Here is a 27,402-nt window from a genome sequence, read left to right as displayed (position 1 = left end):
TGGTTATCTCCAGTCCTCTCCTCCCTCTCTCCCCCCCCCCCCCGAGCGCTCCTGCTCGGGGGGCGGGGCTTCGCGGAATGACGCGTTTGCGTCGTGACGTCACGACGCAAACGCGTCATTCCGCGAAGCCCCGCCCCCCGAGCAGGAGCGCTCGGGGGGGAGAGAGAGGGAGGAGAGGAGTAGTCACAAAGTGCCGGTGCGGTTGCACGGCTCGCCCGCCGCTAGAAACGGCACTGATTGTACTGTATCTACAGAACTGCATTACGGAAGAACTGTATTTTCTGCACAAAAATACTGGACAGAAAAAAAACTAAAACTATATTATTTATAACACATTTGCACAAACACAAGAGGCAACATTTTGTGGGGGTTTGTTTTGAGCTATTGTCGTGACCTCTAAATATTGAAAACATTTATAACTCTGAATACAACTGTGCTTCATGATTTATGAAAATTGTGCTACCAATTAGGATCATGGAAACATGAATATATCTATAATCATACTTGCCGGCATTCTGGCATAGTGCATACCGGCATAGTGGAGCAGGAGGCGGGGCCACGATGAACATTTCAGTGCAAATCGCTGAATCGGTGCCCCCGCTGCTGCAGATAGATGCATGCTGCTCCTGGAGAGTGCGGGGGCTGGCGCCACTCGAATTTCGGGAGCCTCCCGGCCATTCTGAGAGAGTAGGCAAGTATGTCTATAATGGGTACAGGATGTGTGGTGCACACATACACCAGGGCTACACTGCACACCCTGCAGGCATAGATGTCACTTAGATGCAGCCCAAGAGAAATCCTGGGCCCTGGTACAACAACTTTCAATTCCCCCCCCCCACCCCTCCCATCTCTGGAGGGGGGGTGACCACAGCATGGGGGGGGGGGGGGGCATGGCTACTTTTATTTGGGGGCATGTGTAGCACATGAGAAGCACCCAATCACAGGAGCATGGCATGCCTCCCAGCTAGGGCAGTAGAGAGCCTGGCTGGGCCCAGGTACTTTTCAGGGGACATGGCCTAATCAATGGAGGCATGGGCCTGGGCCCCTCCTTCAGACTTGAGCCCAGGAAATGTGTACCCTCTCGCCCCCCTCTCTCGGCGCCACTGCTAAGATGATCATCAGTGCTGCAGAAATTACAGAAAATAGTGCTTGCTCCATTTCCGAGAGATTTATGCGTGCACAGTAAAGCAATCATGGGGCATATGGAGCTGGAGCTACGTTTCCAGAGATCTGCACATTGGACACATGGAGACTGCAAACCTCTGCATAGAAAGGGAAAGGCACATATTGCAATAGTCTGGATGCCAGGACCCAAGGCTGCCATCAGATATTGTGGGGTCCGGGACCGACAAAATAGGCAGCCCACTCTCACTCCCCCCCCCAAAAAATTATATATATATATAAATGAATGGAAAATATTGAGGTTCAGCGCCACTCGTGGTATACCCCTTAACGTAATTCAAAATGTAATTAGTCTGATAGAGAGACACTTCCTGCGATATAGGGTGTCAGATAACCCCAAGTAAGTAGCTGTGGTAAACTGCTAGGTGAAAAATGTAAACAGATATGATGGGGATATCAGCGACCAGTGGTCTCGTTACAGTACTAATAATCAAGAAAGAATATATTCAATTAAAAATTAACATGAGCACTTTATTTAGGACAAAGTATATAAAAAGCATAAAATTCAACAGACTGTAGGTGGAGCTATGCTAAAGGTGTGTACACACGGTGAGATATTTTCTTTCGATTTTGACTATATAGTCAAAATCGCAAGAAAAGTTTGTGCAGATCGCAAGGTGAAAGTCACCTTGCGATCCCGATTCGATCCCGATGCGCGGTCCCGCCAGGTCGGCATCGCAAGAAAAGATAGACTGTGCAGGCAAGTCAATCCTTGCTAGATTGGTGTACTATCTAGTTCATCTCACATGTCAATGACATTTCACATAAGCCAAAATCTCACATAAGCCAAAATCGTAAGCACACATAGTCGATATCTCAAGAAAAGTTAGTCAAAATCTGTGCTATCTGGGCTCCAGGGAGTTCAAGGGAAATCGCAAGTGAAAATCGGCCATAGCAAGGATCTCACCATGTGTACACACCCATAGACAATAAATCAGCCTATTAAAAGTTTTAAAAAAAATGGTATATGAAAAAAAAATATATAAATAAAAAAGTTGTATTAGAGAAAAAAAAAACTTTTCCTAAATCATATATAAAAAGATAGGAGGTATGACAGTGAGGGAGGCCCAACGTGTTTCGTACTAAGTCTTAGGACAAAACGCGTTGGCCCTCCCTCACTGTGACCTTGTGCCTTCTAAAAGATAAGACATACCTCCTATCTTTTAATATATGTTTTAGGAAAAGTTTTTGTTGTTGTTGCTTTTACTTACTTTTAATAGGCTGTTTTTTTGTCTTAGTATAGCTCTACCTATAGTCTAGTAAATGTTATGCTTTTTAGATACTTTGTCCTAAATAACATGCTCATTTTAATTTTTAATTGAATATATTCTTTCTTGATTATTAGTACTGTAATGACACCATTGGCCGCTGATATCCCCATCATATCTGTGTACATATATAAATTCCTGTGCACATATTCTGAGCAACACTATGGAGGTCATTCCGAGTTGTTCGCTCGCAAGCGGATTTTAGCAGATTTGCTCATGCTAAGCCGCCGCCTACTGGGAGTGAATCTTAGCATCTTAAAATTGCGAACGATGTATTCGCAATATTGCGATTACACACCTCGTAGCAGTTTCTGAGTAGCTCCAGACTTACTCGGCATCTGCGATCATTTCACTGCTTGTCGTTCCTGGTTTGACGTCACAAACACACCCAGCGTTCGCCCAGACACTCCTCCGTGTCTCCGGCCACTCCTGCGTTTTTTCCGGAAACGGTAGCGTTTTTTCCCACACGCCCATAAAACGGCCTGTTTCCGCCCAGTAGCACCCATTTCCTGTCAATCACATTACGATCGCCAGAACGATGAAAAAGCCGTGAGTAAAATTACTAAGTGCATAGCAAATTTACTTGGCGCAGTCGCACTGCGAACATTGCGCATGCGCATTAAGCGGAAAATCGCTGCGATGCGAAGATTTTTACCGAGCGAACAACTCGGAATGAGGGCCTATATTATGCCCCACAAAGTAATGCCCCCAGCACCATAATAAGCCCCACAGTCATTCCCCTGACACCATATTAAGTCCCCACAGTAATGGCCCTGACACCATATTACACCCCCACAGTTATGCCCATCACCATATTATGCCCCACACAGTAATGCCCCATACATCATATTTTGCCCCCCACAGTAATGCCCCGTCACCGTACTATGCCCCCACAGTTATGCCCTTGTCAGCATATTATACCCACATAGTAAAAATGCCCTATGCCACAGTACCTGCTTTAGGGGGTTCTGTTCGTTGTCAGGGGTTTTTGCGCGTTGTCAGTGGTTTTGTTCATTGTCAGAGGAAACCCCTCAGGCCGCTGCCTCCACAGGTCTGTGGTCTCAAGGGGTGTGCTGTTCGTGTCTGCCCCCTTCAAGCTTTTGATAATGTCCCTCTTAAATATTTAGCCGCCGCTAGAAATAACTTTGTCCTCTAAAGCGGCCATTTTGGGTGGGACATTTCCAATACTTAGAGTGGGGGCCCTCTTAGTTGCGGCCAGTGGCAAGTGGACTGGGCAGCATGCAGCCCAGGCCCTCCACTCTGTCAGAGCGGACGGGCCTTGGACATTTGTGCCCCCAGCAACCCCCTGATGACAGCCCTGCCAGGACCAGAGGAATACTACCAGTTTGGTTGGACAGTTCACCAACTAAAGGTAAAAGATAGCTGGGTCACTTTCTGTCAGTATTCAGCTACATTGCATGAGATTTATGATTGTACCCAGTCTAGGAAGTTAGGAGGGCAGATGCAGGCAGTCACTGTGCCATGCATATTATATACAGAGAGAGTGTGGAATGCAGGTGTATGCTGCAGCTGTTCACTCACCACTCATTTCCCAGTACAATTTCTCTGCAGCAATGACCATGCAGATGCTAGGGGTGAGATTTACGGGAAAATTTACTAAGGTGGGAGGTTTTTTTTAGAACTGGTGATGTTGCCCATAGCAACCAATCAGATTCTATCTATTATCTTCTAGAAGCAGCTAGATAAATGTTAGAATCTGATTGGTTGCTATTAGCATGATCACCAGTTCTAAAAACTCCCACCTTAGTAAATGTTCCCCTATGTCTGATATTCTACAAGGGGTAACATAGATTTAATTGCATTAACTAGTGCTGTTAATTAAATACATTTTTAAATATTGCATTCATTTTTTACATTTATATTCTGCAACATTATTAGTTTTAGATTATTCTTTTAGGTCATAACAATCCGTCAAATTATTTTATATGCAATAATTACATTTCTCTTCCCTAGCTCACAGGTCTACTTAGTTTTTAAGCAGTAACATTTCCCAAATGTTCCACGCAGCATATTCTGGGGGCTGGTACTGGAGAATGGGCAGGAGGTCAGGGGTTGATATTCACCATCTTGTTGTAACATTTTGGGGAAGTGGTACTGTCGAATAAAACAGAGGGTAAACCATGTTTGTACTGTTACTTTTATTGTGATCTGATTATTATTTTTCTCTTAGTCTTTCCAGACTTGCTGAACGCCATCCCCGCCAGTATACATGTAAGTGTGGTTATATTCACAACGTCGCTGATTGTGTTTGCTTTGGTAGGAACAGGCTTCTTCATGTTCAACGCTTTTGGCAATCCATATGAAGCACTACATGGTCCAGTGGGATTATACCTCTGGTGCTTTGTTTCATGTAAGTAAAAACCATCCTCCCTAAAATTCAAACTAAACAGGGAGATTGAATAGTTGGAGCAGGCAGAGGCTCTGCCCTTCACCACATGGCATGATGGGTGATGGTGGCATGACAGGTGACACGGGGAATTCACTTGTGATAATCTATGATGCATTGCCCAGAGACAGCATGACCTTGAAGTACAGTTGAATAAACACTTGTTTGCAAAGTGTAACTTGTGTGTTTTCACATTGCATATGCTTTGCAACAGAGTGTACAAGAGTATGGGTGATGCAGAGTCCTATTTATTTAAAACACATGAACGATATTAAAATCCTTCCGCTCCCCACAGGTAACACTGGATTACCAAAAGATTTCTAATGGACAAGATGTGATGTGGGTAGCCTCACTAAAGGGGGTGCAGTAATATTTTAGAGGGCCAACCACAGACAATACAAAATCAATAAAGTCACTTTTATTCACACATAATAAAAAATGATTACATAATAAAACAATAGCAATTGCATGTAAATAGTCCCTTACATGACCAATTATAGACTCCAAAAGCTGTCCTTATATAACTCCACTTAGTCTTAGAGTATGTATGAAACACTCACACTAAGATGCAGTCATGTGTGGAGTGTTAACAGTTACAGTAAATGGACTTTAGGACATGTGAAGCTACTCCAGGCAGAAAGCATATCTCCCAACATGACCCTCTCCAGGAGGGACACAATGCTCTGCTTCTGGACTTTTCTCTTAATGTATGATTGCCGGCACCTGTGTTGAACAGGTTAATGGATAAGAAAGGTGTTTCAGCACAGGTGATGGCAATCAAAAATTAAGAGGGAAGTCCAGGAGCAGAGCATTCTGTCCCTCCTGGAGAGGGTCATGTTGGGAGGTATGAGAAAGTGCCATTTTGTTTGACATAAATTGGACATACGCTTATGGATGCGTGGCTGGCTCACCACAAGAGGCACACAGCTTTGCATGTAGGCAAATATAAGCACAATGTAGGAGCACGTGCGCCCAACCTCTATCCAACTAGGCATCAGGCCCTGTTTTGAAATTATTTTACACCCAATCAGACATTAGTGTTTCTTTTCTACCACTATTGCTTCAACAAATCTTGTAATTAAGGATGTCCTGGCGCTACACCTTGTCATACCCTGATAGCAAGCCCTCAGCCTACCAACTGCTCTTTTGTCAACATTATAAATCCATTTCCAGTATTTGCAGCATTACCACTCAGTACCTACACCTGGAAACCTAAACTCAGTTTTATTTAAGATAAATAATTGTTAGCATGAATTCCTATAGATTGCAAGCTTGTCCTTTGTTTCCTATACCTACTTATACTAATTGCACATTCATTGTAATAATTTATCTATGTGAAATTGTTTTCATGTTTGTAATAGTGTGTATTTATGTAGCCTGCAGTGGTATACTACCCCTGAGGAATCATACTTGCCTACCTGACCCTCTCCATGAGGGAGAAAATGCTCTGTTCCTGGACTTTCCTGATAATGTATAATTGCCATCACCTGTGGTGAGCTAGTTTATTGATAAGAAAGGTGTTTCACCACAGGTGATGGCAATCATACATTACCAGGAAAGTCCAGGAACAGAGCATTTTCTCCCTCATGGAGAGGGTCAGGTAGGCAAGTATGTGAGGAATCCCTTACAGTGGAATAAACATACAGCATACTATAAATAAAATGTTTGATCTATAGTGACACCTATAGGTAGGTTTGCCATTACCATCCCTTTAAACTGGGAATCATGAATTACACAGGTTCAGTGGCTGGCTGACTTCAAGACTACTTCATTTCACCTGGTTTTAATAAGCTAGAGAACCTGTGTAATTGAAATGTGTCCCAGTTTAAAGGGATAGTATGGTAAGCCTATCTACAGACATAGTTGCAAAATATACTGCTCAAAAAAATAAAGGGAACACTTAAACAACACAATGTAACTCCAAGTTAATCACACTTCTGTGAAATCAAACTGTGCACTTAGGAAGCAACACTGATTGACAATCAATTTCACATGCTGTTGTGCAAATGGAATAGAGAACAGGAGGAAATTATAGGCAATTAGCAAGACACCCCCAATAAAGGAGTTGTTCTGCAGGTGGTGTCCACAGACCACTTCTCAGCTCCTATGCTTTCTGGCTGTTGTTTTGGTCACTTTTGAAAGCTGGCGGTGCTTTCACTCTAGTGGTAGCATGAGACGGAGTCTACAACCCACACAAGTGGCTCAGGTAGTGCAGCTCATCCAGGATGGCACAGCAATGCGAGCTGTGGCAAGAAGGTTTGCTGTGTCTTGTCAGCGTAGTGTCCAGAGCATGGAGGCGCTACCAGGAGACAGGCCACTACATCAGGAGACGTGGAGGAGGCCATAGGAGGGCAACAACCCAGCAGCAGGACCACTACCTCCGCCTTTGTGCAAGGAGGAACAGGAGGAGCACTGCCAGAGCCCTGCAAAATGACCTTCATCACGCCACAAATGTGCATGTGTCTACTCAAACAATCAGAAAAAGACTCCATGAGGGTGGTATGAGGGCCCGACGTCCACAGGTGGGGGTTGTGCTTACAGCCCAACACCATGCAGGACGTTTGGCATTTGCCAGAGAACACCAAGATTGGCAAATTCGCCACTGGCGCCCTGTGCTCTTCACAGATGAAAGCAGGTTCTCACTGAGCACATGTGACAGACGTGACAGAGTCTGGAGACGCCAAGGAGAACGTTCTGCTGCCGACAACATCCTCCAGCATGACCGGTGTGGCAGTGGGTCAGTAATGGTGTGGGGTGGCATTTCTTTGGGGGGCCGCACAGCCCTCCATGTGCTCGCCAGCGGTAGCCTGACTGCCATTATGTACCGAGATGAGATCCTCAGACCACTTGTGAGACCATATGCTGGTGCGGTTGGCCCTGGTTTACTCCTAATGCAAGACAATGCTAGACCTCATGTGGCTGGAGCGTGTCAGCAGTTCCTGCAAGATGAAGGAATTGATGCTATGGACTGGCGCGCCCGTTCCCCAGACCTGAATCCAATTGAGCACATCTGGGACATCATGTCTCGCTCCATCCACCAACGCCACGTTGCACCACAGACTGTCCAGGAGTTGGCGGATGCTTTAGTCCAGGTCTGGGAGGAGATCCCTCTGGAGACCATCCACCACCTCATCAGGAGCATGCCCAGGCATTGTGGGGAGGTCATACAGTCACGTGGAGGTCACACACACTACTCAGCCTCATTTTGACTTGTTTTAAGGACATTACATCAAAGTTGAATCAGCCTGTAGTGTGTTTTTCCACTTTACTTTTGAGTGTGACTCCAAATCCAGACCTCCATGGGCTAATAAATTTGATTTCCATTGATAATTTTTGTGCGATTTTGTTGTCAGCACATTCAACTATGTAAAGAACAAAGTATTTAATAAGAATATTTTTATTCATTCAGATCTAAGATGTGTTATTTTAGTGTTCCCTTTATTTTTTTGAGCAGTGTATTTAGAGATTGTACAGTATAAAATAGAGATGAGCGGGTTCGGTTTCTCTGAATCCGAACCCGCCCGAACTTCATGTTTTTTTACACGGGTCCGAGCGACTCGGATCTTCCCGCCTTGCTCGGTTAACCCGAACGCGCCCGAACGTCATCATCACGCTGTCGGATTCTCGCGAGGCTCGGATTCTATCGCGAGACTCGGATTCTATATAAGGAGCCGCGCGTCGCGGCCATTTTCACACGTGCATTGAGATTGATAGGGAGAGGACGTGGCTGGCGTCCTCTCCGTTTAGAAATTAAAATAGATAGGAGAGTGAGACACTTCATTTACTTACTGGAGCTTAGGAGGAGTTATACTAGTGACTGATGACCAGTGACCTGACCACCAGTGCAGTTTTATAATTTATTATTATTTAATAATCCGTTCTGTTCTTGTTCTCTGCCTGAAAAAAACGATACACAGTGACTCAGTCACACTCACATACCATATCTGTGCTCAGCCCAGTGTGCTGCATCATCTATGTATAATATCTGACTGTGCTCACACAGCTTAATTGTGGGGGAGACTGGGGAGCAGTTATAGGTTATAGCAGGAGCCAGGAGTACATATTAAACAGTGCACACTTTTGCTGCCAGAGTGCCACTGCCAGTGTGACTGACCACTGACCACTGTGACCAGTGACCTGACCACACTGACCACCAGTATAGTATATTGTGTTTGAATGTCTGCCTGAAAAAGTACACTCGTCGTGGGACTTGTGTGGTGTTTTTTTATTCTATAAAAATTAAAAAACTCATTCTGCTGACAGACAGTGTCCACTCCAGCAGGTCCGTCATTATATAATATATACCTGTCCGGCTGCAGTAGTGATATATATATATTTTTTATATCATTATTTATCATCCAGTCTACTAGCAGCAGACACAGTATGGTAGTTCACGGCTGTAGCTACCTCTGTGTCGGCACTCGGCAGTCCATCCATAATTGTATACCACCTACCCGTGGTTTTTTTTTTCTTTCTTCTTTATACATACTACATCTCATTATCATCCAGTCTATATTAGCAGCAGACACAGTACAGTACGGTAGTCCACGGCTGTATCTACCTCTGTGTCGGCACTCGGCAGTCCATCCATAATTGTATACCACCTACCCGTGTTTTTTCTTTTCTTTCTTCTTTATACATACTACATCTCATTATCAACCAGTCTATATTAGCAGCAGACACAGTACGGTAGTTCACGGCTGTAGCTACCTCTGTGTCGGCACTCGGCAGTCCATCCATAATTGTATACCACCTACCCGTGTTTTTTTTTTTCTTTCTTCTTTATACATACATACTACATCTCATTATCATCCAGTCTATATTAGCAGCAGACACAGTACAGTACGGTAGTCCACGGCTGTAGCTACCTCTGTGTCGGCACTCGGCAGTCCATCCATAATTGTATACCACCTATCCGTGGTTTTTTTTTTCTTTCTTCTTTATACATACTACATCTCATTATCAACCAGTCTATATTAGAAGCAGACACAGTACGGTAGTTCACGGCTGTAGCTACCTCTGTGTCGGCACTCGGCAGTCCATCCATAATTGTATACCACCTACCCGTGTTTTTTTTTTTTTCTTCTTTATACATACATACTACATCTCATTATCATCCAGTCTATATTAGCAGCAGACACAGTACAGTACGGTAGTCCACGGCTGTAGCTACCTCTGTGTCGGCACTCTGCAGTCCATCCATAATTGTATACCACCTACCCGTGGTTTTTTTTTTCTTTCTTCTTTATACATACTACATCTCATTATCATCCAGTCTATATTAGCAGCAGACACAGTACAGTACGGTAGTCCACGGCTGTAGCTACCTCTGTGTCGGCACTCGGCAGTCCATCCATAATTGTATACCACCTACCCGTGGTTTTTTTTTTCTTTCTTCTTTATACATACTACATCTCATTATCATCCAGTCTATATTAGCAGCAGACACAGTACAGTACGGTAGTCCACGGCTGTAGCTACCTCTGTGTCGGCACTCGGAAGTCCATCCATAATTGTATACCACCTACCCGTGTTTTTTTCTTTCTTTCTTCTTTATACATACTACATCTCATTATCAACCAGTCTATATTAGCAGCAGACACAGTGCGGTAGTTCACGGCTGTAGCTACCTCTGTGTCGGCACTCGGCAGTCCATCCATAATTGTATACCACCTACCCGTGGTTTTTTTTTCTTTCTTCTTTATACATACATACTACATCTCATTATCATCCAGTCTATATTAGCAGCAGACACAGTACAGTACGGTATTCCACGGCTGTAGCTACCTCTGTGTCGCCACTCGGCAGTCCATCCATAATTGTATACCACCTACCCGTGTTTTTTTTTTTCTTTCTTCTTTATACATACTACATCTCATTATCATCCAGTCTATATTAGCAGCAGACACAGTACAGTACGGTAGTCCACGGCTGTAGCTACCTCTGTGTCGGCACTCGGCAGTCCATCCATAAGTATACTAGTATCCATCCATCTCCATTGTTTACCTGAGGTGCCTTTTAGTTGTGCCTATTAAAATATGGAGAACAAAAATGTTGAGGTTCCAAAATTAGGGAAAGATCAAGATCCACTTCCACCTCGTGCTGAAGCTGCTGCCACTAGTCATGGCCGAGACGATGAAATGCCAGCAACGTCGTCTGCCAAGGCCGATGCCCAATGGCATAGTACAGAGCATGTCAAATCCAAAACACCAAATATCAGTAAAAAAAGGACTCCAAAACCAAAAATAAAATTGTCGGAGGAGAAGCGTAAACTTGCCAATATGCCATTTACCACACGGAGTGGCAAGGAACGGCTGAGGCCCTGGCCTATGTTCATGGCTAGTGGTTCAGCTTCACAGGAGGATGGAAGCACTCAGCCTCTCGCTAGAAAACTGAAAAGACTCAAGCTGGCAAAAGCACCGCAAAGAACTGTGCGTTCTTCGAAATCCCAAATCCACAAGGAGAGTCCAATTGTGTCGGTTGCGATGCCTGACCTTCCCAACACTGGACGTGAAGAGCATGCGCCTTCCACCATTTGCACGCCCCCTGCAAGTGCTGGAAGGAGCACCCGCAGTCCAGTTCCTGATAGTCAGATTGAAGATGTCAGTGTTGAAGTACACCAGGATGAGGAGGATATGGGTGTTGCTGGCGCTGGGGAGGAAATTGACAAGGAGGATCTGATGGTGAGGTGGTTTGTTTAAGTCAGGCACCCGGGGAGACACCTGTTGTCCGTGGGAGGAATAGGGCCGTTGACATGCCTGGTGAAAATACCAAAAAAATCAGCTCTTCGGTGTGGAAGTATTTCAACAGAAATGCGGACAACATTTGTCAAGCCGTGTGTTGCCTTTGTCAAGCTGTAATAAGTAGGGGTAAGGACGTTAACCACCTCGGAACATCCTCCCTTATACGTCACCTGCAGCGCATTCATAATAAGTCAGTGACAAGTTCAAAAACTTTGGGTGACAGCGGAAGCAGTCCACTGACCAGTAAATCCCTTCCTCTTGTAACCAAGCTCACGCAAACCACCCCACCACCAACTCCCTCAGTGTCAATTTCCTCCTTCCCCAGGAATGCCAATAGTCCTGCAGGCCATGTCACTGGCAATTCTGACGAGTCCTCTCCTGCCTGGGATTCCTGCGATGCATCCTTGCGTGTAACGCCTACTGCTGCTGGCGCTGCTGTTGTTGCTGCTGGGAGTCGATGGTCATCCCAGAGGGGAAGTCTGAAGACCACTTGTACTACTTCCAGTAAGCAATTGACTGTCCAACAGTCCTTTGCGAGGAAGATGAAATATCACAGCAGTCATCCTGCTGCAAAGCGGATAACTGAGGCCTTGGCATCCTGGGTGGTGAGAAACGTGGTTCCAGTATCCATCATTACTGCAGAGCCAACTAGAGACTTGTTGGAGGTACTGTGTCCCCGGTACCAAATACCATCTAGGTTCCATTTCTCTAGGCAGGCGATACCGAAAATGTACACAGACCTCAGAAAAAGAGTCACCAGTGTCCTAAAAAATGCAGCTGTACCCAATGTCCACTTAACCACGGACATGTGGACAAGTGGAGCAGGGCAGGGTCAGGACTATATGACTGTGACAGCCCACTGGGTAGATGTATGGACTCCCGCCGCAAGAACAGCAGCGGCGGCACCAGTAGCAGCATCTCGCAAACGACAACTCTTTCCTAGGCAGGCTACGCTTTGTATCACCGGTTTCCAGAATACGCACACAGCTGAAAACCTCTTACGGCAACTGAGGAAGATCATCGCGGAATGGCTTACCCCAATTGGACTCTCCTGTGGATTTGTGGCATCGGACAACGCCAGCAATATTGTGTGTGCATTAAATCTGGGCAAATTCCAGCACGTCCCATGTTTTGCACATACCTTGAATTTGGTGGTGCAGAATTTTTTTAAAAACGACAGGGGCGTGCAAGAGATGCTGTCGGTGGCCAGAAGAATTGCGGGACACTTTCGGCGTACAGGCACCACGTACAGAAGACTGGAGCACCACCAAAAACTACTGAACCTGCCCTGCCATCATCTGAAGCAAGAAGTGGTAACGAGGTGGAATTCAACCCTCTATATGCTTCAGAGGTTGGAGGAGCAGCAAAAGGCCATTCAAGCCTATACAATTGAGCACGATATAGGAGGTGGAATGCACCTGTCTCAAGTGCAGTGGAGAATGATTTCAACGTTGTGCAAGGTTCTGATGCCCTTTGAACTTGCCACACGTGAAGTCAGTTCAGACACTGCCAGCCTGAGTCAGGTCATTCCCCTCATCAGGCTTTTGCAGAAGAAGCTGGAGACATTGAAGGAGGAGCTAACACGGAGCGATTCCGCTAGGCATGTGGGACTTGTGGATGGAGCCCTTAATTCGCTTAACAAGGATTCACGGGTGGTCAATCTGTTGAAATCAGAGCACTACATTTTGGCCACCGTGCTCGATCCTAGATTTAAAGCCTACCTTGGATCTCTCTTTCCGGCAGACACAAGTCTGCTGGGGTTGAAAGACCTGCTGGTGAGAAAATTGTCAAGTCAAGCGGAACGCGACCTGTCAACATCTCCTCCTTCACATTCTCCCGCAACTGGGGGTGCGAGGAAAAGGCTCAGAATTCCGAGCCCACCCGCTGGCGGTGATGCAGGGCAGTCTGGAGCGACTGCTGATGCTGACATCTGGTCCGGACTGAAGGACCTGACAACGATTACGGACATGTCGTCTACTGTCACTGCATATGATTCTCTCACCATTGAAAGAATGGTGGAGGATTATATGAGTGACCGCATCCAAGTAGGCACGTCACACAGTCCGTACTTATACTGGCAGGAAAAAGAGGCAATTTGGAGGCCCTTGCACAAACTGGCTTTATTCTACCTAAGTTGCCCTCCCACAAGTGTGTACTCCGAAAGAGTGTTTAGTGCCGCCGCTCACCTTGTCAGCAATCGGCGTACGAGGTTACATCCAGAAAATGTGGAGAAGATGATGTTCATTAAAATGAATTATAATCAATTCCTCCGTGGAGACATTGACCAGCAGCAATTGCCTCCACAAAGTACACAGGGAGCTGAGATGGTGGATTCCAGTGGGGACGAATTGATAATCTGTGAGGAGGGGGATGTACACGTTGATATATCGGAGGATGATGATGAGGTGGACATCTTGCCTCTGTAGAGCCAGTTTGTGCAAGGAGAGATTAATTGCTTCTTTTTTGGTGGGGGTCCAAACCAACCCGTCATTTCAGTCACAGTCGTGTGGCAGACCCTGTCACTGAAATGATGGGTTGGTTAAAGTGTGCATGTCCTGTTTATACAACATAAGGGTGGGTGGGAGGGCCCAAGGACAATTCCATCTTGCACCTCTTTTTTTCTTTAATTTTTCTTTGCGTCATGTGCTGTTTGGGGAGGGTTTTTTGGAAGGGACATCCTGCGTGACACTGCAGTGCCACTCCTAGATGGGCCCGGTGTTTGTGTCGGCCACTAGGGTCGCTTATCTTACTCACACAGCTACCTCATTGCGCCTCTTTTTTTCTTTGCGTCATGTGCTGTTTGGGGAGGGTTTTTTGGAAGGGACATCCTGCGTGACACTGCAGTGACACTCCTAGATGGGCCCGGTGTTTGTGTCGGCCACTAGGGTCGCTTATCTTACTCACACAGCTACCTCATTGCGCCTCTTTTTTTCTTTGCGTCATGTGCTGTTTGGGGAGGGTTTTTTGGAAGGGACATCCTGCGTGACACTGCAGTGCCACTCCTAGATGGGCCCGGTGTTTGTGTCGGCCACTAGGGTCGCTTAGCTTAGTCATCCAGCGACCTAGGTGCAAATTTTAGGACTAAAAATAATATTGTGAGGTGTGAGGTATTCAGAATAGACTGAAAATGAGTGTAAATTATGGTTTTTGAGGTTAATAATACTTTGGGATCAAAATGACCCCCAAATTCTATGATTTAAGCTGTTTTTTAGTGTTTTTAAAAAAAAACACCCGAATCCAAAACACACCCGAATCCGACAAAAAAAATTTGGTGAGGTTTTGCCAAAACGCGGTCGAACCCAAAACACGGCCGCGGAACCGAACCCAAAACCAAAACACAAAACCCGAAAAATTTCCGGCGCTCATCTCTAGTATAAAATCATGGAGAGTCTAATGGGTTGGTACGGATCTCTCTGTGTGTAATGTATGCCCATAGTGATAGTGATGCGCGGCCCCATGCGTTGCTATTGCTGACTCTAGATTTGGCATGCCTGCATGCCAAATCTAGTTAGATTACTCACCTCACGGATGGGTGAGGTGAGCGTCCCCCCACCCCCTCCCCACCTTGCTCAGCACACATTGCGCTGTGTGTAGGAGCGAGGGAGATGTGTGCTGAGCGTTCTGTGCTAGAACACTCGGCACACATCTCTGGGAGAAATCTCCCTGTGTGTACCCCCCTTTAAAACAACTTCATAAAGTTTAACATAATGTTTGCCTTTTATATGTCTTCAAACATCAATACTGTAGAAGAAAGGAAAAAAAAAAGTTTATGCAGTATTTGTGTGATACATGGAAAAGCAGCCCGTGTTTACCTTGCATGTAAAAATGTTTTTTCAGAACTAAAAATGATGTGCAGAATGTGTACATGAACATACTGTACTTCTGCTGCTGTGTTAAATGATTGACATATTTTCTTTCATTGTAGGTTCTTGTGGCTGTCTTGTACTAATCCTCTTCTCTTCAGAAGTTAAAATGCACAATCTGTCAGAGAACATTGCTAACTACAAAGAAGGAGGCTTTGTATTTAAGACGGAGACTGAGCACTTTGAGAAGTCATTCTGGATTGTCCTGGTGTGCACTCTAGTACACTTTTCAAATATGTTCCTTATTCGATTAGCTGGCTTTGACTTTCCTTTCTCAAAATCAAAGGAGTTGGATACAAGTTCGGGAGCAATTGATCTGATGTATTGAGATCAGTATTGTAAAATCATGAGTAGTAAATCACAGGACACCCTGAAATGTAGATGCACACTGTTACTAATAAATGTTTATATACTGCAGGGCTCATTTATACCCCTTTCACACCGCAAATGCCGGATCACACCCTGGAAATTGGAAACGGGTCCTTCCCGGGTGGGATCCGGCATTGGACGCTACAGCAGGCTTCCATGACCCGGCAATATGCCGGGCGGGTTGCCATAGCAGCGGGGGGTGGAGCCGGCAGTGGGGGCGGAGGAGGCGCTGGGAGATGAGCTCATCTCTGTGCCGCCTTTTCCTATCTAGTGAATGGGTCCCAGGTCGCATCGATCCGGGAACCCGTTTACGCTGCCACTGACCCGGTATTCAACCCGGGAATAACACTGCTTTCTTCCAGGGTTGAATTACAGGGTCAGGCGATACCGGGATATTTGTGCGGTGTGAAAGGGTTATTAGAGTTGGACAGGTGCAAGCAGAATGGAGAGGAGTGGTAACAAAATGGCGCTACCCAGCAGCTCACATATAACACATTTAATCCAGAAATAAAATAAAATATATGACATACATTAAAATAAGGATAGGTGTCCCATCAAAATATTGGTACAAGTTGGCATTTGTACAAGCAAGGAGTCCTACCTGGAAGGTTGGAGGTGAGCTGCAGGTCACGATGGAGTGCAGAGTAGTCCGGGCTTACCCTGCACAAGCTCCCAGATCTTAAAAGTCCTTACACGGCAAATTCTCCTGTAGTGTCCCTGGAGGTGCTGGCGCCGACGCGTTTCAGAACTTTGATGTTCCTTTTTCAAGGCATATGCCTTGAAAAAGGACTCCTTGCTTGTACAAATGCCAACTTGTACTAATATTTTGATGGGACACCTATCCCTATTTTAATGTATGTCATATATTTTATTTTATATCTGGATTAAATGTGTTATATGTGAGCTACTGGGTAACGCCATTTTGTTACCGCACCACTCTATTCTGTATGCAATTGTCTTTGGGCTTTAGGGCCACCCTATTGATAACAAAGGCTAGCTGCTACTCAGAGAAGCGCCCAGGGGGTGTCCATCACCAACCACTTGTATAGAGTTGGACAGGTGTTTATTTTATTATACATAAAATATGCATTTTCTTACTGCTCATCTGCAAAAAAGTATGCATACACTTGCATCAGGAATTACACAGGTTCTGTGGCTGGCTTAATTCAAGCTACATTTCACCTGGTTTTAATCAGCTGTGTAATTCATGAGTATCCCGGTTTAAAGGGATAGTAAGGGAAGCTTAATCATGGATCACTACTGTTTGTACTTGGGGTATGCATGGGGTTAAAATTAAAATTATTAAAACATTAAAAATTAAAGGGACTGGCGGACATTCCCTTTATATATTATGGCAAAAAGAAATCAAGTGAAGCGTTATTTAGATTGCTCTTATTACTACCAGATGTTTTGTATACATGTTTTGTAAACTAACTATAATACACAAACTATCTACACCAATTTGTGATTAGGTTTAGAAAGATGATAAACAGTTATCCTAAGTTTTTTAAAGTTTTACACTGTTAGAATTCTGTTCATATTCCACTGGACACTAAACTGACAGTACTCTCATTGTGGGCAATTCCATTAGGCTTATGTTGTTGTTATTATTATTATTACTTTACATTTTATTTATAAGACGCCACTAGTGTTTTGCAGTGCCGTACATATGGCAGTCATTAGAACAATACACAGAACTTAACATTACAGTTATACCCCTTTCACACCACCAATGCCGGATACCACCCTGGAATTGGAAACGGGTCCTTCCCGGGTGGGATCCGGCATTGGACGCTGCTGCTGGCTTTCCCGACCCGGCAATATGCCGGGCGGGTTATCATAGCAGCGGGGGGGGGGGGGGGGGGGGGGGGGCGGAGACGGAAGCGGGGGCGGAGGGGAGGTGGCGCTGGGAGATAAGATCATCTCCACGCCGCCTCTCCCTGCTGTAATTAACGGGTCCCGGGTCGCATCTAGCCGGGAGCCCGTTTATGCTGCCATTGACCAGCTATTCAACCCGGGAATAACACTGCGTTATTTTTGGGTTGAATTGCCGGGTCAGGCGACCCAGGATTTCCAACATGGTGCTTTCACACTACATGCTGACCCGTGTCGACTTGGCAATATGCCGGGCCGATACTGGGTTATTTATGCGGTGTGAAAGGGGTATAACTGAAAAACTAAACCAGAGCACAGGTAACAATTAGCACCACAGTTCTCAGTACACAATACAGCTGAGATGTAAGGAAGCAAAGGAGTAATCAGCGTACTACTAGGGGCAGTCGTGCTGTTTTTGAAAAGTGACAGTTAGGAGCTGATTGGCTGATACTTTATCTCTCTCCAAACTTTGATAAATCTGCCCCCCAGATTCCTAACAGCTTGATGTGTCACTGGCTGTGCAGTGTGCACTTATTTGGCCATTATGGAAGCTCCTGCATTCATACACACACACTTTCACGTCTGTGAGTGGGAGGCAAAATCAGCAATGTAGGGGTCTTACGCTGTGCCTCGCTGTGATATCACATCTACAGTAAGTGAATTTCGAATACTGCTTTTATACCTAAATGCCGTGTCACACCCGGGATTTGTACACAGCTCCTTCCCGGGTGCAACTTGGCAATACCTCCCAAAACGACCCTCTCCGGGAGGGACAGAATCCTCTGCTTCCCTCTTAATTTATGATTGCCACAGCTTTCTTATCCATTAACCTGTTCAAAATGGGTGCCAGCAATCATAAATTAGGAGACATTGCCTTGAGAAAGGAAATGCGTCGGAGGCAGGTGACTAACCTACCATATACAACTGTAAGGACCCAGGTTCTGGAGTGAAAATGGTCCTAGAAACCGGTTCCGGAGCCCATTTTTTGCTAATACCTTGAGAGGCCTGATTTTCACCAGAATCTGGTAATCACCCACCTTGTATATCTTTACTTGGATTCTACATTATTTTATTGAAATTGTATATTACCTTTACCTGGCTACTGCATTCTCCACATCTTGCCAATGCCCCACTTTATTGTAGTGAATGCTATATTTTTAAAACCTTGATAAAATAAATTATTACTTTGTGTAATTACACTATGTTTTGCTATTATGTCTACATACGGACTGTGCATATGCTGTGAAAGGAATAAAGAACCACACAGAGATGCCATATCGTGAAAGAAAGTTACTTTATTTATTCATTTATTATCCACAATTTATATAATTTTATACATTGTGCTCTTCCCTGTATTGCATAAGCGCACCCACCTGATCCACATCCCTTACATATAGTCCACTTGGGTTATTGGGGTATAACCAGGATCAGGAGGGAGCTGCTACCGTGCCTTTACTCCATACATCAGCGCCAAGGAATCTTCCCAACCACTGTTTTACAAATAAATTAAGAGAAAGTCCAGGAGCAGAGCATTTTGTCCCTTCTGGAGAGGGTCATGTTAGAATTAGAAGGTATGCATTTCAGACAGGCAGTCTACCTCTACCTCTTTCTATGCAGCAAACGTGTTCCGGGTCGCATCGACCCAGCTTACCCGTTTACACTGCTCCGCGACCTGGCATCTTACCTGGACCAGCCCTGCAAGCTAGACAGATTGGATTCCCGGGTCACTGGACCAGGGTAAACCCTTTTACACTGAGCTGCTCCCAGGTTATCACAGCAATAACCTGGGTTTTTAGCGGCAGTGTAAAAGGGAGATAACATTGACTGCAATTTGCACTAATGGTGCCCACACACGGTGCTATTTGTGCTAGCTAAGATTTGAGCCTATACAAGGTGTGCTGTGCGATTTGGACTAAGTGGGCTATGCTATTTGAACTACATCCAATTTTGTATACACTACAATATGCTTTGGGCCTAATTCAGACCTGATCGTAGATGTGCTAAATTCAGCTTCCCTGACATGTGTGGGGAAGCCCAACACAGGGCTAGTCCGCCCCGCATGTCAGGCCCTACCCCGCCGCACAAGTACAAAAGCATCGCACAGCGGCGATACTTTTGTACTTGAAGAGTAGCTCCCTGCCAGCGCAGCTCCTGCGCGCTGGCAGGGAGCTACTCGTTGCTGCCCAGGTCGCAGCGGCTGCGTGTGATGTCACACAGCCGCCGCGGCCTGCCGCCCGCATAGTCTGGGCACACCTGCGTTGCCTGGACCGTGCCCAAAAAACAGCGGCCAAACGCCGCCAGCCCGCCCCCTCCCGCCCAGCGACCGCCTCTGCCTGTTAATCAGGCAGAGGCGATCACAAGGCTGAGATGGCCGTCGACTGTCTGGCATGCGCTGGTGCACTGCGGCGCCGGCGCACTGCGGCGCCGGCGCATGCGCAATTCAGACCTTACAGAACCGCAGCGATCAAGTCTGAATTAGGCCCTATATGCGATGTAGTACAGAAATACCTGCCTGCACATAGGGGGTAATTCCAAGTTGATCGCAGCAGGAATTTTTTTAGCAGTTGGGCAAAACCATGTGCACTGCAGGGGAGGCAGATTTAACATGTGCAGAGAGAGTTAGAATTGGGTGGGGTGTGTTCAATCTGCAATCTAATTTGCAGTGTAAAAATAAAGCAGCCAGTATTTACCCTGCACAGAAACAAAATAACCCACCCAAATCTAACTCTCTCTGCACGTTATATCTGCCTCCCCTGCAGTGCACATGGTTTTGCCCAATTGCTAACAAAAATCCTGCTGCGATCAACTTGGAATTACCCCCATACTTTTTTGCCTTGAGATGTGGACTAGACAGGAGCGTGCATTGCATTGCAAGGGACAATACACACGGTGTAATTTCAACTAGAAGCGATGGTATTTGATCTAAACAGATCATGCGAGAATCGCACCGTGTGTGGGCACCATAAGGGACAAGTCAAATCCAAACAAAAACATTTGTTCCATTAGCAACTCCTGTTACTAACTGTTACCAATAAGCAATATTTTCACTGATTTTATAACATTCAAGTTTATCATCCCAATAAGAATGAATGTGCCAAATATTTTGGTGAAAAACATATTACAATAATATAAACAATTCTCTGTTTTGTAATTATTTGGCTAAATCAGACTAAGAATAAAGTTGATATTCCATCATGTTGTTGTCTTTTTTAATTTACTGCAAATAAATCTGTGGCACACCTGCTGTTGTGGATCTGGGTGTCTCATACCTCGCAACATCCAGGACACCTAACGCGGGAGACGGTGGGACTCCTTCGGTCGGTGAAGTCACTCACCCCCGTTTTGCCACTGTGGGCAGCTAACCATGCCCCCAGTACCTCTGTCTCCCGTGAATAGACTCTGTGCGCATGCGCACAGCATCTATTCACCCCTGTTCTGCTATGCAGGTCGGACAGCGGGATATTGCCCAAAAAACAGGGCTAACCCTCGAAAATTGGGACAATTGGTAGGTATGGTGTCTTGTGCCGGCAATACATGCTGGCACTTGCAGCTCCGTGACAGTTGGAGAGTCTTAGAGAGTATGTACTAAGCCTTGGAGAGAGATAAAGTGGACGGAGATAAAATACCAGCCAATCAGCTCCTAACTGCCATGTTATAGGCTGTGTTTGAAAAATGACAGGAGCTGATTGGTTGGTACTTTATATCCGTCCACTTTATCTCTCTTCAAGGCTTAGTACATAGACCCCTAAAGCTGGGTACACACTACAATATTTGTCATGTAATTATGGTATCTGCGACCACTCTGCACGACCATTGTGTAGCGTGTACACACAATTCATCATTTAATGAATTGTGTGGTCATGTCTTCTCATCTGATGTGCTGCACATCAGATGCGAAGATGCGACACACTATGCGGTGCAGTTAAACATGAAACAATATATTGTACCATCGTCGTGTGGATTGTGCGGTGTGCCCAATTTATCAATACATCATGATCATATTGACGCATCAGGAGATCGCCATATTGTTGCAGTGTGTACTCAGCTTAAGTTTGTTTTTGGTTTGTGTGTCTGAAACCCGGTCCCCAGGGGTCACTAATACCCCCTTTATACGGCAATAAATATCCTGGGTTTTTGCTTGTGAACAAGCAGCAACCCGGGATATTGTGCAGTGTAAAAGCAACCTGTTTAAGTTACCCCGGTCGAGCGACCTAGCATTTCAACCTGGGTAATGAGTAGAGTTGTTCACCAGTTCAACCCAGCTAGCAGTGCCATGTAAACAGGTATGCCGGGTCGATGCGACCTGGGATCTGTTTACTGCATAGAGAAGAGGCAGCGCTAGAAGATCAAAGGAGAGTTAAGCCAGCCACCCAGCCGAAGCTATAAAGAATGCATGGTGCCAACGATACCAAGTCACGGAGGGGGAAGGACACAATGCTTTGTTCCTGGACTTCCTGTTGCAGAGAAGTTCATTATTCAAATAGGGGAGAAACATCAACTGCCACCCCTAGACACTGTCAAACTTTGCTGGGTGTGGCTCTCCTATTAGAATAATGGACTGCTCTGCAACTGCCACTGGCAAGGAAGTCTAGCCTTATGGTTCAGGAGATTTTGTGATGAGTCAGTGCTTTTGCCTTTTATATATATAGATTTCAGATATAAGTACTTAATCAACCTATTTCCAGTCAGGAGAGGACAGTGTCTCATTATCAGAGATTAACCTGTCACTTGAACTAAACATTGCTGAACCTCTCAGAGAGCAATAGGAGGAAAGGAGAGATAGATATTTTGACTCTCAAATGCATTAAAGGAAAGCTTGATAGTCTGCAACTGCTTATCTGCTGTGTAAAGGGTGCCGACAACTCTCCCAGTGACCTTAAGTGTTGTGTGAAAATCTTTACCTTTTTACCTCAAAGGAGGAGCCCTAAGGAGAGCGAGAATCTAAGCAAGGAGACCTAGAGCCCTTAGGAATAGAGTCAGCGTATCCCTGCAAACCTTACATATTTAACATACAGCGGGCGGAGCTTGGCCTGTCGTCCCAGCATTTACAGCACTGAGCAGGGCAACATCAGAGGCGGGATGGGGCAGAAAAGGAGGCGGATTATTCTCCTCAGTGCCAGCCTATTGACAGCATCAATCCGAGAATTCTTCTGATCCCATCAGACTACCATTTCCATTTGAAACGGTTGCAGTTCTCGGTAAAGGTCTGCTATGCTATAACCATTAACAAAGCTCAGGGGCAGAGTTTGAAAGGGGCTGGTGTAGATCTGAGGAGTGACTGCTTCTCCCATGGCCAGTTGTATGTTGCCTGTTCCAGAGTCAGCTCCTCTGACAGCCTAGCCATTCTCCAGCCTGAAGGAAAGAATAAAAAGTGTATGTTTCCCATATCTTCTAGCTGGAGCACAGGTACAACAAATAGTAACTGACACATTGTAAATGATCCACAGGTGGAACTAATTATTTCACTGTGAGAGATCTGAAAAACATACATAGTAAAGCTGGGCATATACTATACAATTATCTGTCAGAAAATCTGCCAGATCTGGCTGGTTGGAATGAAAATCTGGTAATGGATGAGAGCAAATTACAATCAACCATTTGCTCCCAAACACTGGAAAACAGACAAAGACTGTTGTTCCTACAAATTGGTTAAATAACAGACAGGTTTTGTACATTATCCAGTGTTTGGGAGCAAATGGTCAATTGTCATTTGCTCTCATCTATTTTCAGATTTTCATTCCAACCATCCAGATCTGGCAGATTATCTGGCAGATAATTGTATAGTGCAGTGATCTCCAACCCGTAGCTCGCGAGCTACCGGTAGCTCGCCGTAGTATTTTTGGTAGCTCACAGAGCGCACGGACTTGGGCAGTCACTGGCACTCCTCCTCCCTTCATTTTTAATATGGTGGCGGCCGTCAGCCAACCAGAGCTCGCGGACCGACAGTGGTGGCACCTGATTGGCTGCCGGACCACGAGTTTTGATTGGCTCACTTACCGGCACCATATTTTAAATGCCCGCCGCCGGAAACTCTGTCACCCTCACCGCAGCCGCTCTCCGGACTTCACAGGAGAGGCGCGCGCTGCGCTCTCCCCTCCTTCCGTCCCTCATACAGGAGGAGCAGCACCGGTGGCTGTAGAAGAAGCCAGCAAGGGTTAGCACTGTGTGGGGCACTGTATTGGACACTGCGGGGGGGGGGGGGCATTTTATCTGGTGCTGCGGGGGGAACTGTAGCTGGCACTGCTGGGGGGCATTATTTGTGTATCTGGCACTGCTGAGGGGCATTATTTGTGTATCTGGCACTGCTGGGAGGCATTATTTGTATATCTGGCACTGCTGGGAGGTATTATTTGTATATCTGGCACTGCTGAGGGGCATTATTTGTATATCTGGCACTGCTGGGAGGCATTATTTGTATATCTGGCACTGCTGAGGGGCATTATTTGTGTATCTGGCACTGCTGGGAGGCATTATTTGTATATCTGGCACTGCTGAGGGGCATTATTTGTATATCTGGCAATGCTGAGGGGCATTATTTGTGTATCTGGCACTGCTGAGGGGCATTATTTGTGTATCTGGCACTACGCAGGGGGGCATTACTTGCAGTTGTGAATCCACACCCACTTTTGTGAGTCCACACCCACTTTTGCAGGAACGCACGCGCATTGGGGGGAGGGTGTAGCTCCTTCAGAGGTTTTATTTTCCGAAAGTAGCTCACACCCCAATTAAGGTTTATATTTGCATGCAGGGTACATACTGACTGCTATGCGTGTAGACCACCAATGCTGGATAGCTTTATTTTCCAACTGCGATTTCAATTTGAGTTTGCACGCCCCCCCCTCCCCCCAAATTAAAATCTCTCTGTCTGCACATTTCTCCTCCATCTGCAGTGTAACATGATGTTGCCACAATGCAAAGCTACTCATACCCTTTCACACATGCAGCTATGGGCCCTCATTCCGAGTTGTTCGCTCTGTAATTTTCTTCGCATCGCAGCGATTTTGCGCTAATTGCGCATGCGCAATGTTCGCACTGCGACTGCGCCAAGTAAATTTGCTAAGAAGTTTGGTATTTTACTCACGGCATTACGAGGTTTTTTCTTCGTTCTGGTGATCGGAGTGTGATTGACAGGAAGTGGGTGTTTCTGGGCGGAAACTGGCCGTTTTATGGGTGTGTGTGAAAAAACGCTACCGTTTCTGGGAAAAACGCGGGAGTGGCTGGAGAAACGGAGGAGTGTCTGGGCGAATGCTGGGTGTGTTTGTGACGTCAAACCAGGAACGACAAGCACTGAACTGATCGCACTGGAAGAGTAAGTCTCGAGCTACTCAGAAACTGCAAAAATAAATCTTTTCGCAATATTGCGTATCTTTTGTTCGCAATTTTGCTAAGCTAAGATTAACTCCCAGTAGGCGGTGGCTTAGCGTGTGCAATGCTGCTAAAAGCAGCTTGCGAGCGAACAACTCGGAATGAGGGCCATAGCCTGGGTTTTTGCACGTGAATATGCATCAACACAGGATTTCTGCATGTGTGAAAGGCTCCTGACCAGGGTTTGCCTGAGGCTCTGACTAGCTATACCACTTTTCCATCAAAAAAACAGGTCCAACCCAGGTTTCTGGACACCGGGTTATTTCTGGTTCAGCCCCATTTACATTGAACCCGGTTCTGCCCTGCATGTCACTCACCGACACTCCTTTCAGGCAGACCTCTGCATACAGGGGCCAGTCAGTAGCTTTAAATTATAACCTGGGTCGGATAACCCTGGTCGAGCTGTTTACACTGCACCATTATTTGAGTGCAACCCTGGTAGCTACCAGGGTCAGATTCCCATATCACTGGACCTGGGTTATTTTTCAAGGACCCTTTTACACCAAGCTGTCACCTGGGTAGACCCGGCAATAACCCAGGTTATTGCAGCAGTGGGTATAGGGGTATTAGAAAAGGGTGGTGTAGACATACTTGCCTACCTGACCCTCTCCATGAGGGAGAAAATGCTCTGTTCCTGGACTTTCCTGGTAATGTATGATTGCCGTTACCTGTGGTGAAACACCTTTCTTATCAATTAACTAGCTCACCACAGGTGATGGCAATCATACATTACCAGGAAAGTCCAGGAACAGTGCATTTTCTCCCTCATGGAGAGGGTCAGGTAGGCAAGTATGGGTGTAGAGCACAGGTTCTCAAACTTGGTCCTCAGGACCCCACACAGTGCATGTTTTACAGGTCTCCACAGAGAATCGTAAGTGAAATAATTAGCTCCACCTGTGGACCTTTTAAATATGTCAGTGAGTAATCAATACACCTGTGCACCTGCTGGGTGACCTGGAAAACGTTGACTGTTTGAAACTCTGAGGATCGAGCTTGATAACCAGTGGTATAGAGCAGGCATTCCCAACCTCGACCCTCAAGGCACAGTAACAGTTTTAGCGATATCTATGCTTGAGTACAGGTAACTTAATTAGTACCTCAGTTATTTTGATTTAACCATCTGTGCTGAAGCCTGTGTATCACCAAAACCTGCACCGTCAGTGTGCCTTCAGGACCAAGGTTGGGAATGCCTGGTGTAGAGCAATGTTTCTTAAATCAAGGCCTCAAGTGCATGTGACTTGGCTGATATAGGTAGGCTGACTATATTATCCCTTTAACCTGGGACACTCATGAATTACACAGGTTCTGTGGCTGCTTAAAAGCAGGTGAAATGCAGGCTTGTAGTCAGCCAGTCACAGAACCTGTGTAATTCATGATTGTCCCAGGTTAAAGGGATAATATGGTCAGCCTAATATAGGCCCCATACATCAACAATCAATTGGGGCAATTTGGCATTTTGCAGATGATTGTGCAAATAAATCTGCAAAGTATGGGGTTCATAGATAGCAGATTTAGACCAAAAATCGATTGGGATTGTTAGATCAGGTTGTTTTCACAGATCAACTTGGGCTGTAGATTGCTAATGTATCGTAACAATCAGCAGATTTGCAGATCATTTCTACTAAACTGATGAGCCTTTCACAATTAGCAGATCTGTATTTTCTGAAAATTATCTGCAAATTACTGGAAAATATCTGTATGGGCGTAGATTGGAAATCTTTAAATCTGGGAAAAAAAATATCAGAATCTGCAAATTGTTTTTTTGTGATTGCTGACGTATGCTTTAAGACGCTGAATGTGCGCAAGACAGAGAATGGTTGATCTGTTAAGTGACAACCGGACTACTGGTTTGGTGTATGACACAAATAACATGTTATATGCTTGTTAAGACTCCTCAATGCAGAATCAGATTATACTGGTGAGATCACAGGTTCTCAAACTCGGTCCTCAGGACCCCACGCGGTTCATGTTTTGCAGGTCATCTGTAGATTTTTAAAATGTGACAGTTGGTGATACACAGTGCACCTGCCGGGTGACAAGGAAATCGTGAACCGTGTGGGGTCCTGAGGACCGAGTTTGAGAACCACTGGGTCAGATTATACTGGTCAGCAAGTGGGAACAAATATAGTGAAAAAACAAGACTGAAGGTTGGTACATACCCCCTCCTGGCCCACCCGACATGGGCATACACACAAGCAATATCGCACAGACAGTGATTTCATGCCACAGCCGGGACATCCCTGCAACTTTGGATGATGAGTCCAAATTGAGCTGTCTGGCCATGCGACAGCGAGCCTCGTTAATGAAGCGCAGGGCCACGCATCGTTTAT

At 45.6% G+C, this 27,402-nt stretch overlaps 1 protein-coding gene across 2 annotated transcripts in view; it reads left to right on the top strand.

Annotated features, from left to right (window-relative positions):
* The window catches only part of CLRN1 (clarin 1), a 50,281-nt gene extending 33,985 nt beyond the window's left edge, over positions 1–16,296 (top strand). The window contains exons 2-3 of one of the 2 annotated variants that reach the window (XM_063916054.1): positions 4,738–4,821; positions 15,526–16,296. In XM_063916054.1, the coding sequence (XP_063772124.1) occupies positions 4,738–4,821; positions 15,526–15,791 (350 nt within the window). In that variant the 3' untranslated portion in view covers positions 15,792–16,296. Of the gene's footprint in view, positions 1–4,641; positions 4,822–15,525 lie in introns of both variants that reach the window. The other variant, XM_063916053.1, reaches the window with a different exon arrangement.
* The last annotated feature ends 11,106 nt before the right edge of the window (positions 16,297–27,402 follow it).

Source organism: Pseudophryne corroboree, chromosome 4 (assembly GCF_028390025.1).
Source record: "Pseudophryne corroboree isolate aPseCor3 chromosome 4, aPseCor3.hap2, whole genome shotgun sequence".
In the NCBI taxonomy this organism is placed as follows: Eukaryota; Metazoa; Chordata; class Amphibia; order Anura; family Myobatrachidae; genus Pseudophryne; species Pseudophryne corroboree.
Note: the sequence above shows the minus strand (reverse complement) of the source record. Positions and strands in the feature narration are given on the sequence as shown.